The following is a 14,575-nucleotide window of genomic DNA, read 5'->3' on the forward strand; positions in this document are numbered from 1 at the left end:
ATTTGGGAAAACTAACAAGCCAGAACATCAAGGGTTAACTTGAGAAAGGGAAAAACATATTATAGAACAATTTTTATCAAAACTCTCTAGTATTGGGAAAAATACTGACAGGTGGAACAGAAGAGAAAAACTAGAACTAAAATTAAAATATTGAAATGATTGATGTTTGATGAACCTATATACAAAAAAGCTAAGAAAAGGATTGAGTATTTAATAAATATTGGGAAAACTGGCTGGTAATAAAAATATTGAGATCCTTACCTCACACAATATCTCATAACAGATTTCATCTGGGTCATAGAATGAAGCATAAGAAAACAAATTTTAAACAGGTGGAAGAAAAGGGAATGATTATTTTAGTTATAGAGGGAGAGCAGATAAGATTTTTTAAATGTTAAACAAATAGAAAAAGTTTGGGGAACTAAGGGGATGAATTCAGAGTCTGTATGAAAAATAGTATGATCAAAAGAAAAATGAGTGATTAGGCCAGATATTTTCTTTTTTAATTATAAAAGTGTTTTATTATTTTCCAGTTACATGTAGAGATAGTTTTCAACATTTGTTTTTATAAGACTTCTAGTTTCAAATTTTTCTCCCTCCCTCCCCTTCCTTCCTCCTCCCCAAGACAGCAAGTAATCTGATATAGGTTATATATGTACAGTCACATTAAACATATTTCTGCATTAGTCTTGCTGTGAAAGAAGAATAAGAGCAAAAAGGAAATACAACAGCACCAAAAACAAAAGAAATAGTATGGTTCAATCTGCGTCCATATTCCACAGTTCTTTTTTTCTGTATTTGGAGAGTATTTTCCATCATGAGTCCTTTGGAACTATTTTGTACCATTGTATTGCTGAGAAGAATCAAATCTATCACAGTTGATCAACACATAATGTTGATGATATTGCGTACAATGTTCTCCTGGTTCTGCTCATCTCACTCATCATCAGTTCATGCAAGTCGTTCCAGGTTTCTCTGAACTCCTCCTGCTCATCATTTCTTACAGCACAATAGTATTCCATTACATTTATATACCACAACTTGTTTAGCCATTCCCCAATTGATGGGCAACCCCTCAATTTCCAATTCCAGACCAAATATTTTCAATAAATGTGATACCAATTTTTACATATAAAATTTATTTGAAACTGATTCAAGTATTCATTAGCCATATCTATTCACCATTTGATAGAGCGGCAAAGGGTTTGAACAGATTATTGACAAAAGAAGCCAAATATATTGTAAGTGATCATTTTAAAAAGGTTCAACCTCCATAATTATCAGAGAAAATGCCAACTGAAACAACTTTGAAGTACCACTTCATACCTATAGAATTGGAGGGAGGGGTGGAATAAATTACAACTTGCTGATGTGGTTGTGGAGTAAAAGGTAAATTCATACATTACTAATTGAAATTGCAGATTGACAGAATCTTTTTAGAGGGATTTATATGACATGAATGTCATGAACTGACATGAATTGATGTATATGACATGAATCATCAAAGCAATTATATCCTTTAACCAGAATTCCATTTTTGCGACTGTACTCTGTGCCATCATAAAGATCTATCTGTTCATGTATACCTATGTATTTAATTGTAATTTCTTTAATTTATAAAAGCCTCAGCTGTTCTCACTTCTACTTAATCTTAAAGCCTTCCCTCTGTTGACTATACCTAATTCATCCTTACTGTACCTTGTTTCTATATAGTTACTTGCATGCTGTCTCTGCTATTAGCTCCCTGAGGGCAGGGACTTTGTTTTTGCCTTTCTTTGAATTCTCACTGCTTGATACAGAGTCTGGCTTAATAAATGCTTGCTGAGGGGAAGCTAGGTGGTACAGTGGATAGAGCACCGGCCCTGAAGTCAGGAGTACCTGCGTTCAAATCTGGCCTCAGACACTTAACACTTACTAGTTGTGTGACCCTGGGCAAGTCACTTAACCCCAATTGTCTCACTAAAAAAAATAAAATAAAATAAAATAAAAATAAATGCTTGCTGACTTGACCTGAGCAAACTAAATTTCAGTGGTCAATGAATGGCTAAGGAAGATATGCTATATCAGCTGTAAAGAAATATTACATTACATGTATCAAAAATCTGAAGAATATAAAGGAATTTAGAAAGGTTTTCGAGGTAATACAAATCGAAGGAATCAGAACTGTTCTACAACTATATAAAAGCATACACAAATAGGAATTAGATGTGTACACAAATCTACTGAGATGAATGGCCAGAGAACAAAAGTGGATGTGGTGGGGGGGGGGCCTGAAATCATCAATAAGCTTTATGAACTTATAGGAAATATGAAGTTAGTGTGTTTATGTAAATAGTTACATAGGTATATTGAGTTCAATATTACAAACATTTATAAGTACTTGTTATGTGTCAGGCACTGTATTAGGACAATTGAAATAGCATTGAATCTCTTATTTATTGCTATAAGAAACTTCCAATGAGGAAAACTCCTTCTACTAATAGAGGTCAGGAACTTCTCTGCAGCATATAATCTTATGAGAGTAGAGCATTGAGAAGTTCAGTGACATGTCTAGGTTCATATAGCCACTATGTGTCCAATTTCAGAACTTGGTTTTCCTGATGCTGTGGCCACCTCCCTATTCACTAAGCCAGACTGGCTTGTCTGGCACCAGGAGTATGAGACAAAAACAAGATCAGAACTTCCCCTCAAGAACGTACATGCTAATGTTCACAAGGTTTTGTTGATATTTAATTGGGGGGGGGCAATGAGGGTTAAGTGACTTGCATAGGGTCACACAGTTAGTAGGTGTCATGTCTAGACCGAATTTGAACTCAGGTCCTCCTGAATCCAGGGCCAGTGCTTTATCCACTGTGCCACCAGCGTCCCCAATATTTAAATTAAATCAAATGCATAATAAAATTATTTTTAAATGAAGAGTAAGGAAGCTCAAAATTATTTTGGCACTGACATCATGACTCGATTTTCACCACTTCTTTTCCCAATTATATTGGTGGAAATCTGTATCATATTTATAACGATTGTTAGTTCCTTAGTAAAATTAAATATTTCCTTTCAAACACTATGAAGAGCAACTCATGATGGCTGATGTTGCTTATAAATTAGATAGGGTTTGCTAGATTTTCAGATCAGTGGAAAGCCATAGACATGATGCCTCGTTCTGAATGTTTTTGACAGATTCTCTCATGGCATTCTTGTGTATAGAATGGACTCTTGCAGGCTAAGGATGTATTAATTACACTATTGGAGCTAAATAGTGATGGTTAATAGATAATTAGATTAACAAAGATTATTGCTACCTGATAGGGGGAAAGTGCCTAGGGGGAGGAGAAAAGTTGTTTAGTTGAAGTGATGTGATCCCAAAGGCTAAAAAAAAAAATATGGACTGATATAATAAAATGAAATATAATAAGGATGATTTGAAATCCTAGGCCTCATTTCAGAAAGGCAACTACACAAGGACAGAACTGGAGAACATGACTAGACAACACAAAAAGAACCAAACCCTTTTAATAGGCTGCAAAGCTACATCAACTGTATACGTGGTAGCTGAAAGAACTCATTCCATTTTAGGGTGCATTAATAAAAGGATAGGGTCCAGACCAAGGGAATTCAAAGCCCTACCAAGCTGTCCCAAGTTAAGACTACATTTGGATAATCATTTCCAGTCAGGTGCACCACATTTTACAAAGGCTCTGTCCAACTGAAGCAGTTCTCATGAAGATTAGTCATGATGATGGGGAACTGGGAACCATGCTTCATACAGCATGTATGGAGGGGGCAGCTAGGTGGTGCAGTGGATAAAGCACCAGTCCTGGATTCAGGAGGACCTAAGTTCAAATCTGAACCTCAGACACTATTAGCTGTGTGATCCTGGGCAAGTCACTTAACCCTCATTGCCCTGGCCCCCCCCCAAAAAGAAAGGTATGGATACTTCTGACTTGTATCCTCAGGGCTGCTGACTCTGGAATGTTTGCTGTGTTTATGTCTCTGTTGTGCTTAGTATTCTTGTGATTCTCTTTTCAATCTATGGACCTTTGTTAATGTCAGCCTCTATGCCTGGAATGGATTCCCTGCCATTAAAATTTCTGCCTTTCTTTAAGGAATGACTCAAGAGTGATTTCCTCCATGAAGTGTTCCCTGATCCCTGCAACACCTCCTATGGGAGGAACATAGTATAGTGGAAAGAGCACTCTCTCTGTCTTCAGAGGACTTGGGTTTAATTTCAATCCCTCTAGCTCACTAGCCATGTGACCTTAGGCAAGTCAACCTCCCAGAGTATTGGATTAGCTGGCTTCTTACATCCCCTTGGGCTGTAGATTTGTGATCCCATGGTCTTTCTCCTTTAGCTTCTCACTGAGCTTTGGATATCACTCTCCTTTGCGGCTATCATATTCTGCCTTGTTTTATGTTTATCTATGTATGCTTTTTATCATTCATTGAATTATAAGCTCCATAAAGGTAAGGACTATGATTTATATCATCCGTCTCCTCAGCCCATATCTTAGTGTCATGTGCACAGGCATTCAATGAATATTTAAGCTGAGGATGGGACTATTTCTTCCAACAGCCAGTCCCCTAATTTTCCCATCAATACTGGTGACTCTTTGTCCACACCTTAGCTTGGTCAAGGTGACAGTAGTGACAGTAATAATTCCTCTGATATTCTTCCCTGCTCTTTCCCCTCCAGCACTGCCTATAGCCCAGAGGCTACTGACTATGATGTGCGTGTCTTGCTGAGATTTCCCCAACGGGTGAAGAACCAGGGTACAGCTGATTTTCTGCCCAACCGGCCCCGCCACACCTGGGAATGGCACAGTTGTCACCAGTAAGTTCTGGGTACTAGAAGCAGCAGGAAGGAATTGGGGAAAGGAAAGCTTATGGCATAAGGGCAGTGACCTCTAGACATCCTGGCAGATGGATGTCCAACATCCTTCCTGTTGGAGGGGTCTTTTCCTTCATTTATCATCCTATGTACCTGTTTGTGATTTGGATTCAGAAAAGGGACATCTGTAATTTATAAGGGGTCACTGGTATGGCTACTGCAACTATAATATACAGTGACTGCCTTTGTCGCAAGATATAAAGAGTACCGACGAAGGTCTTTCCCACTGCCAAAATATTTCTTCCAGGGGACCTGAAATTTCTCCTTAGAATTCATATCTTTTGGGTAAGTTGACTTCCAATGTTTTATCCTGGCTTGAAGGTATGGAGTAAAAATTCTGACAGGGTTCTACCAAGTTAGAAAGGCTTTCAGTGTGGGTCAAGATCACATGACTGTTGTCTGAGCACCAGTCTGGCTAAGTGTAGAGAAGGCTCACCATCTGAAGGTTGACCACCAGGTGATGATGTTTTTGGCCATAACCAATGCTTGAAATTCAGCTGTTAAGGTGAGGAGGGGTTTGACATCCCATGGGGAAGGTATTTCCACACCAACAAAGTGATAGATTTTTTGAAAAGAGAAGGCATTCAGACCTCTGTGAAAATTTAAACTGTGAATCAAATGAATGGGGAAAATATGTATACATTTATAGGGTATCCCCTATTAAAAGAAGAGGAACGACCTTAGGACAGGGTGGGGCAGACTCAGATGTGGGTCCCAGGGAGGTTGAGGGCATGGGGAGAAGTAAGGAGGTCACTAGGTTGGCTGAAAAGTATATGAAAAGACCTAATGGGAAAGACTCATTCCCAGACTCACCCGAAGGAGGCAGATAACCTCTGTGCCATCAGCCCATCATCCTGGGAAAGGCAGGTAAGAGAATGAACAGATGCTGGGCATTCCCCCACAATACTTGACCTCTGTTCAGGCACCTTGGTCAGGCACTGTGACCTTCAGGAGAAGACACTGCTAAGCAAACCACAGCTGAGCATCTCTGTTCCTTGCAGGCATTACCATAGCATGGATAGTTCAGCCACTAGTTACCTGCTGGAGTGCTACGACAGGCAGAAAGGGTGGCCGAGGGTCACAAAAGCCAGCTTCTGTTTAGAGGATACCACATGTGATTTTGGCAACCTGAAACGCTATGCCTGCACTTCCAACACACAGGTCAGTAAGGGGAAGAGTGGGAAGGCAACAGAAATGTAGAGGAGCCTAATGGAAAAGCCAAAGGAAGGTGTGTGGTCCTTTCTGGGGAGACATATTTAGTGGATAGACTATGAGCTTGGGTCTACCTCTGATATGTGCTAGCTACTGTGTGATCACAACACAGCAACAACCAAAAATCAAGAACACCCACTCAATGCATCAGTGTCTTTATTGAGCACCCACTGTATATTTGGCAATGTAGAATTAACTGACAGATTGACTAATGTAGGACCATTAGGGGTAATGAGAATGACAAAAAAGGACTGGTCTGAGATTAGGATTTTAATGAGGTCCATGAGACTAGTAAGATTAATATGGGAAGAGGTTAAAATCCTAAACAATTGCCTGGAATAACTAATGATGAAAGTTCAAAAAATCCTATTCTTTTCACTGTTACTGACCTTTTATCTGGGGAAATAATGTTGAGTATAAGGACCTGACTTTTTCTTTACTGATTTTTCAGATTCCTGTAGGGGCCTCTCAAATATCCACCTCTGTCCACCTCATTTGTGTCATCCCCCCCTCACCACACCTTCTCTCCCAGCCCTCTGAGAGTTGACTTGAAATCTGAAAGCCCATTGAAAGAAGAATCATAAATCCCAAGTTGTAGTCCCAGTTCTGCCAGTAACTTAGGCAAATTACTCAACCACTCTAGGTTTTGGTTTCTTTCTCTTTAAAATGAAGGGAGTAGAACTAGATTATCTCTAAGTCCCTCCAACTCTGCTATATTCCATGGTACTCCACTTCTGTATTTCATGGAGTAGGCACAAAGTATCAGGAAGGAAGATTTGAAATAAAACAGAATGACTCAATCTTCCACCAACTACTAGGCCTGAAGAGCAGTCAGCCAGTCCTGGGGACCAATAGAAAATGGGTTTGGGAAAAGAGCAATGTGGGAGGCGAGTAGCCTTAAGGAGGGGCCGAGTTTTCAATTCTGTTCTCCTTCCTCTCTTCTCTTCTCAGGGTCTGAGTCCAGGGTGCTATGATACATACAATGCTGACATCGACTGCCAGTGGATTGACATCACTGATGTGCAGCCTGGCAACTACATCCTCAAGGTAGGTTTCCATGGCAACCAAAGGAGGTGCCAACCCTAGGGGATGAAAACAAGGAATATTTTCCTCAGTTACAAGAGTCTTGCCTCTGCATCTTCACACATCTGGGCATAAAGTAAAGAGAGGTAGTTCCTTAGTCCAGGTTTTTCAACATTTCATCTTCAAATGCTTGGTTCTAACTAACTAAAGCATTTTGTTGGAGTGGGGGGGGGGTGGGAAGACAGAATTTTGTACTTTCCAAAGGGATTCTTTATCATCATGCACACAGGTTCCCCAAAAGATCACAAGAAAGCCTTTGTCAAGGACATCCCAGGTTGGGCAGTGTTATCAACATTAAAAATACAGTAGGGGATCTGAGGGCCAGAAAGGGATGAAGGAGGTCTCTGATCATGCCCCTTTCTCAGGCAAGGTAGCTTTTGAACCATCCCCAGACATCTCTGTCCGCTTCAGAGAGGAGGTAAAAGACAGTTTGTGACAGCACATCCCAGGTCCTTAGACTTTGTGTCAAAGCATCCTTCTGAGCTAACTAAGCCCCTTCTTTCTCAGTGGGAGCAGAAAAAGATGGTTCCCTGGTATTCTGAGCACCTTCTTAGAGAACAAGACCTTACACTACACAGCTCAGAGCCCAGACTGAGTTTTCTGTATAATATGAAGGAAGTCAGCTCCCTGTATTCAGATCCATTCAAATCCTATTCATGGAATTTGCAGTCATTCCTCTTTGAAACTTTGTCGCTATTCATAAATATTGGGTTTATTGAGCTAATGACCCATGCAAATGAAATTACAAGGAATATGTTTAAATAAATGAGAATAATAGAGTAATAGAAGAGGCAGAATATGTGATGGGAAGTGTACTCCCCCATTAGCCTTGGAGTTCGTTGTCTATACTGACCCACTGCTTACTAACTTTGCATTCTTGGATAAGTTCCTTCATCCCTGTGAGCTTATTTTCCTCATCTATAAAATGGACATAATACTAATCTTACTCACAGGATTGGTATAAAGATCAGATGAAGTAATGGAGGGAATGTGCTTTATAAATTCAAGCTATTGTTACTATAACAAGCCATTCTTCTTTCTTTCTTTCTTTCTTTCTTCCTTTCTTTCTTTCTTTCTTTCTTTCTTTCTTTCTTTCTTTCTTTCTTTCTTTCTTTCTTTCTTTCTTTCTTTCTTTCTTACTTTCTTTCTTTCTTTTTTTAGTGAGGCGATTGGGGTTAAGTGACTTGTCCAGGGTCACACAGCTAGTAAGTGTTAAGTGTCTGAGGCCGGATTTGAACTCAGGTACTCCTGACTCCAGGGCCGGTGCTCTATCCACTGTGCCATCTAGCTGCCCCACAAACCATTCTTCTTAATGATAATAACAGAGGTGTAAATAGTACTTTAAAGTTGACAAAGTACCTGGCCTACCTTGTCTTATTTGAGCCTTACAACAAGAGCATGATTTTAAACTGGAGAAATGTGAAGCTCATAAGTATGAAGTGACTTGCCTGTGGTCCCCCAGCCAGGTACAAGGTTGAGGCAGGATTTAACCAGCTTCTTCTCCCGACTTAATCTAGCACTCTTTCCATCATCCCACACTGCCCTGTTTACATACAAACCACTAATGTACTAATGACAACCTATCCTTAGCTATTCCTGAAAGCAGACTCAGGGGAATCTCTGCTTGGCCACATTTTGTAAATGGTGTCTTTTGTAATGTGGTCTTTTTAAAAATTCATTCATCCAGCACATTTTGTCAGTCTTTCAACAAGCATTTATAAAGTTCTACTATGTGCCAGGCACTAGGCTAAGCACTAGGAATTCAAATAAAGGCAGAAAGACAGATGTGAGCTGTCTCTCTCAAGAAGTCCACAGTCTAATAGGGAGACAACATATAATAACTCCATACAAACAACATCTATACAGGATAAATTGAAGGTAACAACAGAGGAAGGCACTAACATTAAGGGGTATTTAGAAAAAAACAGTTTTCTATGGCCCGTACACCACAGGGATGCAAGATGAATTAAGCTAGGGATTTTTGCCCGTAAAAAAACTTATAAATTAGAACCTGAAAGTTCTAGAATCACTTTCATTTTTAAATATCCCACAAATATCTTATAATTTAGATTGCCTGCCATCTCTCTCTCTCTCTCTCTTCGTCTCCTCTCGACTCTCCTCTCATCTTCTCTCTCTCTCTCTCCCTCTTTCTGATTGGCTGTATAACAATATCTCTGTCACAGGTGAACGGTGGCAGTGCTTTGAACTAATTGTCTATTAATGAATTATGTCTATTTTACATTCATATTGGGGTAGTGACATGTTTTATTTGTCAGGAATTGCCTTTTTTAGAATCATAGATGTGGAAGGGGACTAGATGGGTTATTAGTTAACCCCTTTTGTCTTGGGAAAGGGCTCAGATTTTTCTAAGAAAGGGAGGGAAAGGAGTAATTTTGTGACTGTTCCAGGTAAAATCATTGCTTCTGACTAAGTTCCTCTCTCCTTCCATCTCCCTTTTTAGGTGCAGGTGAATCCAAAGTACATCGTGTTGGAGTCTGACTTCACCAACAATGTTGTGAGATGCAACATCCACTACACCGGACGCTATGTTGCCACCACAAACTGCAAAATTGCGCAGTAAGAAGCCCCACAAGTCCTCAGAAGGGACCCTTTCCTTCCTTTCCCTCATCCTACCTTCATCTATACTTTAGGCTGGGGAAGGATGGAGGAGCTTGAGGATGGTAGACTAGTGAGCCAAATAAAGGAGTGGAAAGCATGGAGGTGAGGGGGGTGAGGGGAAGAGAAGAGATATTTCTGATTTGAGGGTTTTGAAAACAAACCAAATGAGCTTCCAGGCTCATCTGACCAGCCCTACAGAAATAGGTTATGAAGATGAATGGGGGGCAGCTAGATGGCGCAGTGGTTAAAGCGCTGGCCCTGGATTCGGGAGTACCTGAGTTCAAATCCAGCCTCAGACACTTAACACTTACTAGCTGTGTGACCCTGGGCAAGTAACTTAACCCCCATTGCCCCGGAAAAAAAAAAAGATGAATGAGCCAAAACACAGTCAGTGTGATAGTGCTACAGAACCATGCACTTTGGCTCTGTAGAAATCCACTTGGGACCCAACCCTGACTTTTCCTAAGGGGTGCCCAACTAGTAAGGGAAATCAGAATGAATTGAATACACACTTGGATGTGATTGTGGAAGTCATTTGCCTTGAGCACACATATGGCATAATCTAGCTGCTTTAGATAACACTGTGGTCCTTTATAAGCTCACAGGGATGAAGGAACTTATCCAAGAATGCAAAGTTAGTAAGCAGTGGGTCAGTATAGACAACGAACTCCAAGGCTAATGGGGGAGTACACTTCCCATCACATATTCTGCCTCTTCTATTACTCTATTATTCTCATTTATTTAAGATATACAAAGATATTCCAAGCTCAGCACTTATAGAATGGGGATCCTGAGCACTCTTTCTTGCATTGAAGAAGCACTCAACTCAGCCATTCACAATCCCCACACTTGGGTTCCCCTTATGACCACCTACATACATTTTGGAGACAGCTAAACAATATAGTCAGGGTTGGAGGTCAGCATTTGGCTGGGGTTAGAGACTTGGGAGTTGGTCTTTGGCTGTAATTAGAGAGCTAGTCTGTGAGTGAGGTAGGGGTTGCCTATGGCCAGGATTAGAGATCTTCCTGTAACTGGTCAGTCTGCGGCCACCTCAAACAGCTGGTTGGTCACCAAAAGTTTAAGGGACCCATTTGGTGACTAGGGTTAGGGAGCATTCTGTGGCAAGTTAGGGGTTTTGTGGTCAAAATTGGGCATTGTTCTCTGGTCTGTAGCCAAGATCAGTGCATGGCTATTAGAGTTAGGGGGTCAGTGATGTATTAGGGGTAGGGGTTTAGACTGTGTCTAAGGAGTCAATCTCTTAACAGAGACCAAGCACAGACAACTGACCTATCCAGGGTTCTAAATCACTATTATGTTGGCCTTCCTTGCACTGTTTCTTAACCACCAAGATAACTGGTCATAGACCAGCCCAGAAACTCTGCCCCCTTATACTTATATTCAGATAAAGTCCTCCAAAAGTTGGCATTAAATTGGAGTTTAAGTCGGCCTGAATCGTGTTAAACATACCCTTCCTCATTTAAATATAGCTTACCTAGATTGGGGGAAGTAAAGTAGGAATTTTCCCAGATTTTCAATCATAGTCTCACTTTGCCCAATCAGACCATGAACCAACCAAGCAAGTTAGGGATAGTTCGGGGGAAAAAGGCATCAGCACAACTGAGATGTAGTTTAGTGAGGCCTGCATTGATCCTGCCTTCTTCTGCCGAAAGAAGAAAAAGGAACTTGTCTTTTCTACATAAGATGCACTGAACTCTATAAAGGCCACTCAACAAAAGAGTGGAAGAATTGTGGGGACAGAGTAGCCCATTCTGTTCTTCTTGGGGCCTTTGGGACAGGTTTCCTCCTTGTAGACTCCATCACTTTGTGGAAATCTGCATCATACTCTCTTCCAAATATTTTACATAAGTGTTTGGAAAGTGCATAGTTCAATGAAACAAGTCTATTAATATTTCTCTGTGACTCCAACCACACTCTAGAGGAGCCAGGACAAACAGGAATCTAGGAACGAAGTTTTCCCAGAAAGGCCATGAGACGCCTGTTGGTTTTGACAACATTTTTTGAAAAAGAAAAAGAGACACTTTTAAAAAATGGACTTTAAAGAAAAAAGGCATAAAAAAGAATTTCCAGACAGTCTTAGTTATGGGAATGAAAAATGATCCAGGGTGGAGATGAATGTTGTTTGGTTGGTTTTGTGGGAATCTTTCAATGAAACCTCTAATGGATAGAGAGCTTGTTCTAAGAGTCTCTCTGATCTCCTCCTGTGAGTCTCAAGCTGGTCCAGGGAACTTGTCTGAGCTGGTCTGGAGTTATTCTCTGAGCTGGTGTTGAGGCATCCTCTGAGCTTAAAAAAAAGTAAGCAGAGCAAATATCATGATGTCCACTTGACAAGTGAGGGGGTGGCCCCATCACCACAACCACCACTTCCCTCTGCCCTTCTGTGTCTTTTATGTCACCAAGAGATCCTCAGACAACTGGGAATGATGGAAAGTTAGGGATGTGCCATGGCCCCAGGATCAACCTGTGGGTCCAGCAGAGACTAAGTCATTTGGCCAAAGGTACGTATTGAGTTAGTAGTTAATCTAGGACCAGGACCCAGTTCTTCAGACACCATATTCCAGTGTTCTGCTCATGATACCATGAAGTCATATCAATAGTGAGAAAAGAATGGTTCTCAACATCTCCTTTCAATGATTTGACATTTTGAAGGATTTTTCGGTAGAATTTAAACCAAAGAATATCACAAGCCTCTCCATGACTTCATACAGAAGGAGTAGCCCCATCCCCACCCAGAACAGCCTCCATGAGTTGTCACAGCACTGGACCTTCTCCCCCTCCCAAAAAAAAAATCCCATCACCCTTGGTGGCTAGCATGGTTATGATGAATCTTTCTACACCAACCATTGGTCCTTGGATGATAGACTCACGGTCCATCACCACACTGGTAGTCTCCAAATCATGGGGTCAGAGGCAGAGTACTGGACTTGGAGTCAGAGGGGCCTGGGTTCAAATTCCACTTCAGACATTCACTAGCTTGGGCAACTCACTTAACTTCTCTATTCCTGTTTCCTCATCAGCAAAACTAATGGACTTATTGAGTCCCTTTCAGTGCTAAATCTATGAACTAATCATAGGAACCATGAGAACTTGTCCTACACTGGCAGAGCCTTCAAGAAACCAGGGTTAGCTCCATGCCAAAGTGCGGCATGGCAAGAGGACCTTAATGAAAACAGGAGCTTCCCTCTTTAGCTAAATCTTTGCTTTGTCTCTAAGCCCCAAATATTAGGCAGTTAGGTGGTATAGTACAGGATCTGGAGTCAGAAAGACCTGAGTTCAAATACTGCCTCTGGCATTTATTAGCTGTGTGACCCTGAGCAAAGCACTCAGTATCTACCTGCCTCAGTTTCCTCCCCTGTATTTTTTTTTTTGTAGGCATTTGGGTTAGTTGAATTGCCCAGGGTCACACAGCTGGCAAGTGTCTGAAGCTGAATTTGAACTCAGGTCCTCCTGACTCCAGGGCTGGTGCTCTATCTACTGTACCACCTAGCTGCCCCTCCCCCTCTGTAATTATGGGAATAATAATAGCACCTACCTATGTGGTTGTGAGAATTAAATGAGATATTTGTAAAGCACTTTTCAAAACTTAAAGCTCTATATAAATGTTTATTATTATTATTATTATTATTATTGTTGTTGTTGTTGTTATTCCCCACTAAGGTCACACTGATATGAAGAGCAGGGTGGACAGGGGAGAATTCTTGAAGGAAGTAGGGCTTGAGCTACAGACTGTGAGGGGAGGAGGAGAGAGCTTTCTAATAGCCAAGAAAATTCTGTGAACAACTATTCTGGAAGGAAGGAAGCATGGTCAAGATTCAGGAGGGGGGAAGTATGGTGTGTAGGGGAACAATAAGCTGAGGACTTCTTGGGGAGGTGTTTGAATGCCAGACTAAGAAGTTTATGTTATCCATGGTGGAAATCTACTGAACCTTTTTTTTTGAAGCCTAAATTCCAAGGTAGAATTATGTACAATATTGAGTGAATGCATCCAGACATTCCTGGCTCTGGAACTGGGAAGAGGGATGGGAAGGGGAGAAGAACATTTCCTCACCCTTGAGGGAGGGCTGTTTTGCAGCTGGGGGCTGGAGGAAGCCAAACAAAATGAGGGAAGTGGTGGAAATCTATCCCATGACTGTTGATTGATATGTTTACCTTTCTTCTCTTAGATCTTGACCTGCTCAGGATTCACTGATATCACTCCACCCAAGCCACCCTCCTCCAAACATGGTCTGTCTCTCTCTGGGCCCCATGAGCCCAGCCAAATCCCCACAGGCCCTGTGGACCCTGAACAGGAAGGAAGGGGAACCTGGCATCATGGAACAAACTGGATGACTTAAGTGACTCTAGGTCTTATTTTTATACTTAACTTCCCCCCAAAAAAACTGTTGTGTTGGTTGTTGGTTTTTAAAAAAAATGTTTTTATTATTTTGGCCACAATGCTGAGTGAAGATTACTGATGATTTAAATTGAATAAAACAAGATTTTCTACTCGGTTGATCTCCATGTGATCTGGCTAGGACAGGACTCTGGGCAAATATCCCAAAAGCTAGACTTCTACAGCAAGCTTCTGGGGCTTAAATCACTGTTACTCACAGGATTTAGTCAAAAGAAAGAACCCTTCCTTACAAAGAAGGAAACTGAGTCTAAGAGAGAATAAGTGATTGGCCTAAGACTGCATAAGTAGATCAGAGATTTGTACTCAGGTCCTCTGGTCTCTAAATCAGGGTTCTTTTCACCTCTGTGCTGCCTTTTTGTCAACTA

The 14,575-nt window shown here is 41.0% G+C and overlaps 1 protein-coding gene across 1 annotated transcript in view; it reads left to right on the forward strand.

Moving 5' to 3' along the window:
* LOXL1 (lysyl oxidase like 1) overlaps positions 1-14,264 on the forward strand; it is a 48,328-nt gene extending 34,064 nt beyond the window's left edge. Inside the window, 5 exon segments of the mRNA XM_043985789.1 lie at positions 4,691-4,828; positions 5,887-6,046; positions 7,049-7,144; positions 9,642-9,757; positions 13,981-14,264. Of these exon segments, the coding sequence (XP_043841724.1) occupies positions 4,691-4,828; positions 5,887-6,046; positions 7,049-7,144; positions 9,642-9,757; positions 13,981-13,987 (517 nt within the window). The 3' untranslated portion in view covers positions 13,988-14,264.
* The last annotated feature ends 311 nt before the right edge of the window (positions 14,265-14,575 follow it).

This window comes from Dromiciops gliroides, chromosome 2 (genome assembly GCF_019393635.1).
Source record: "Dromiciops gliroides isolate mDroGli1 chromosome 2, mDroGli1.pri, whole genome shotgun sequence".
NCBI lineage: Eukaryota > Metazoa > Chordata > Mammalia > Microbiotheria > Microbiotheriidae > Dromiciops > Dromiciops gliroides.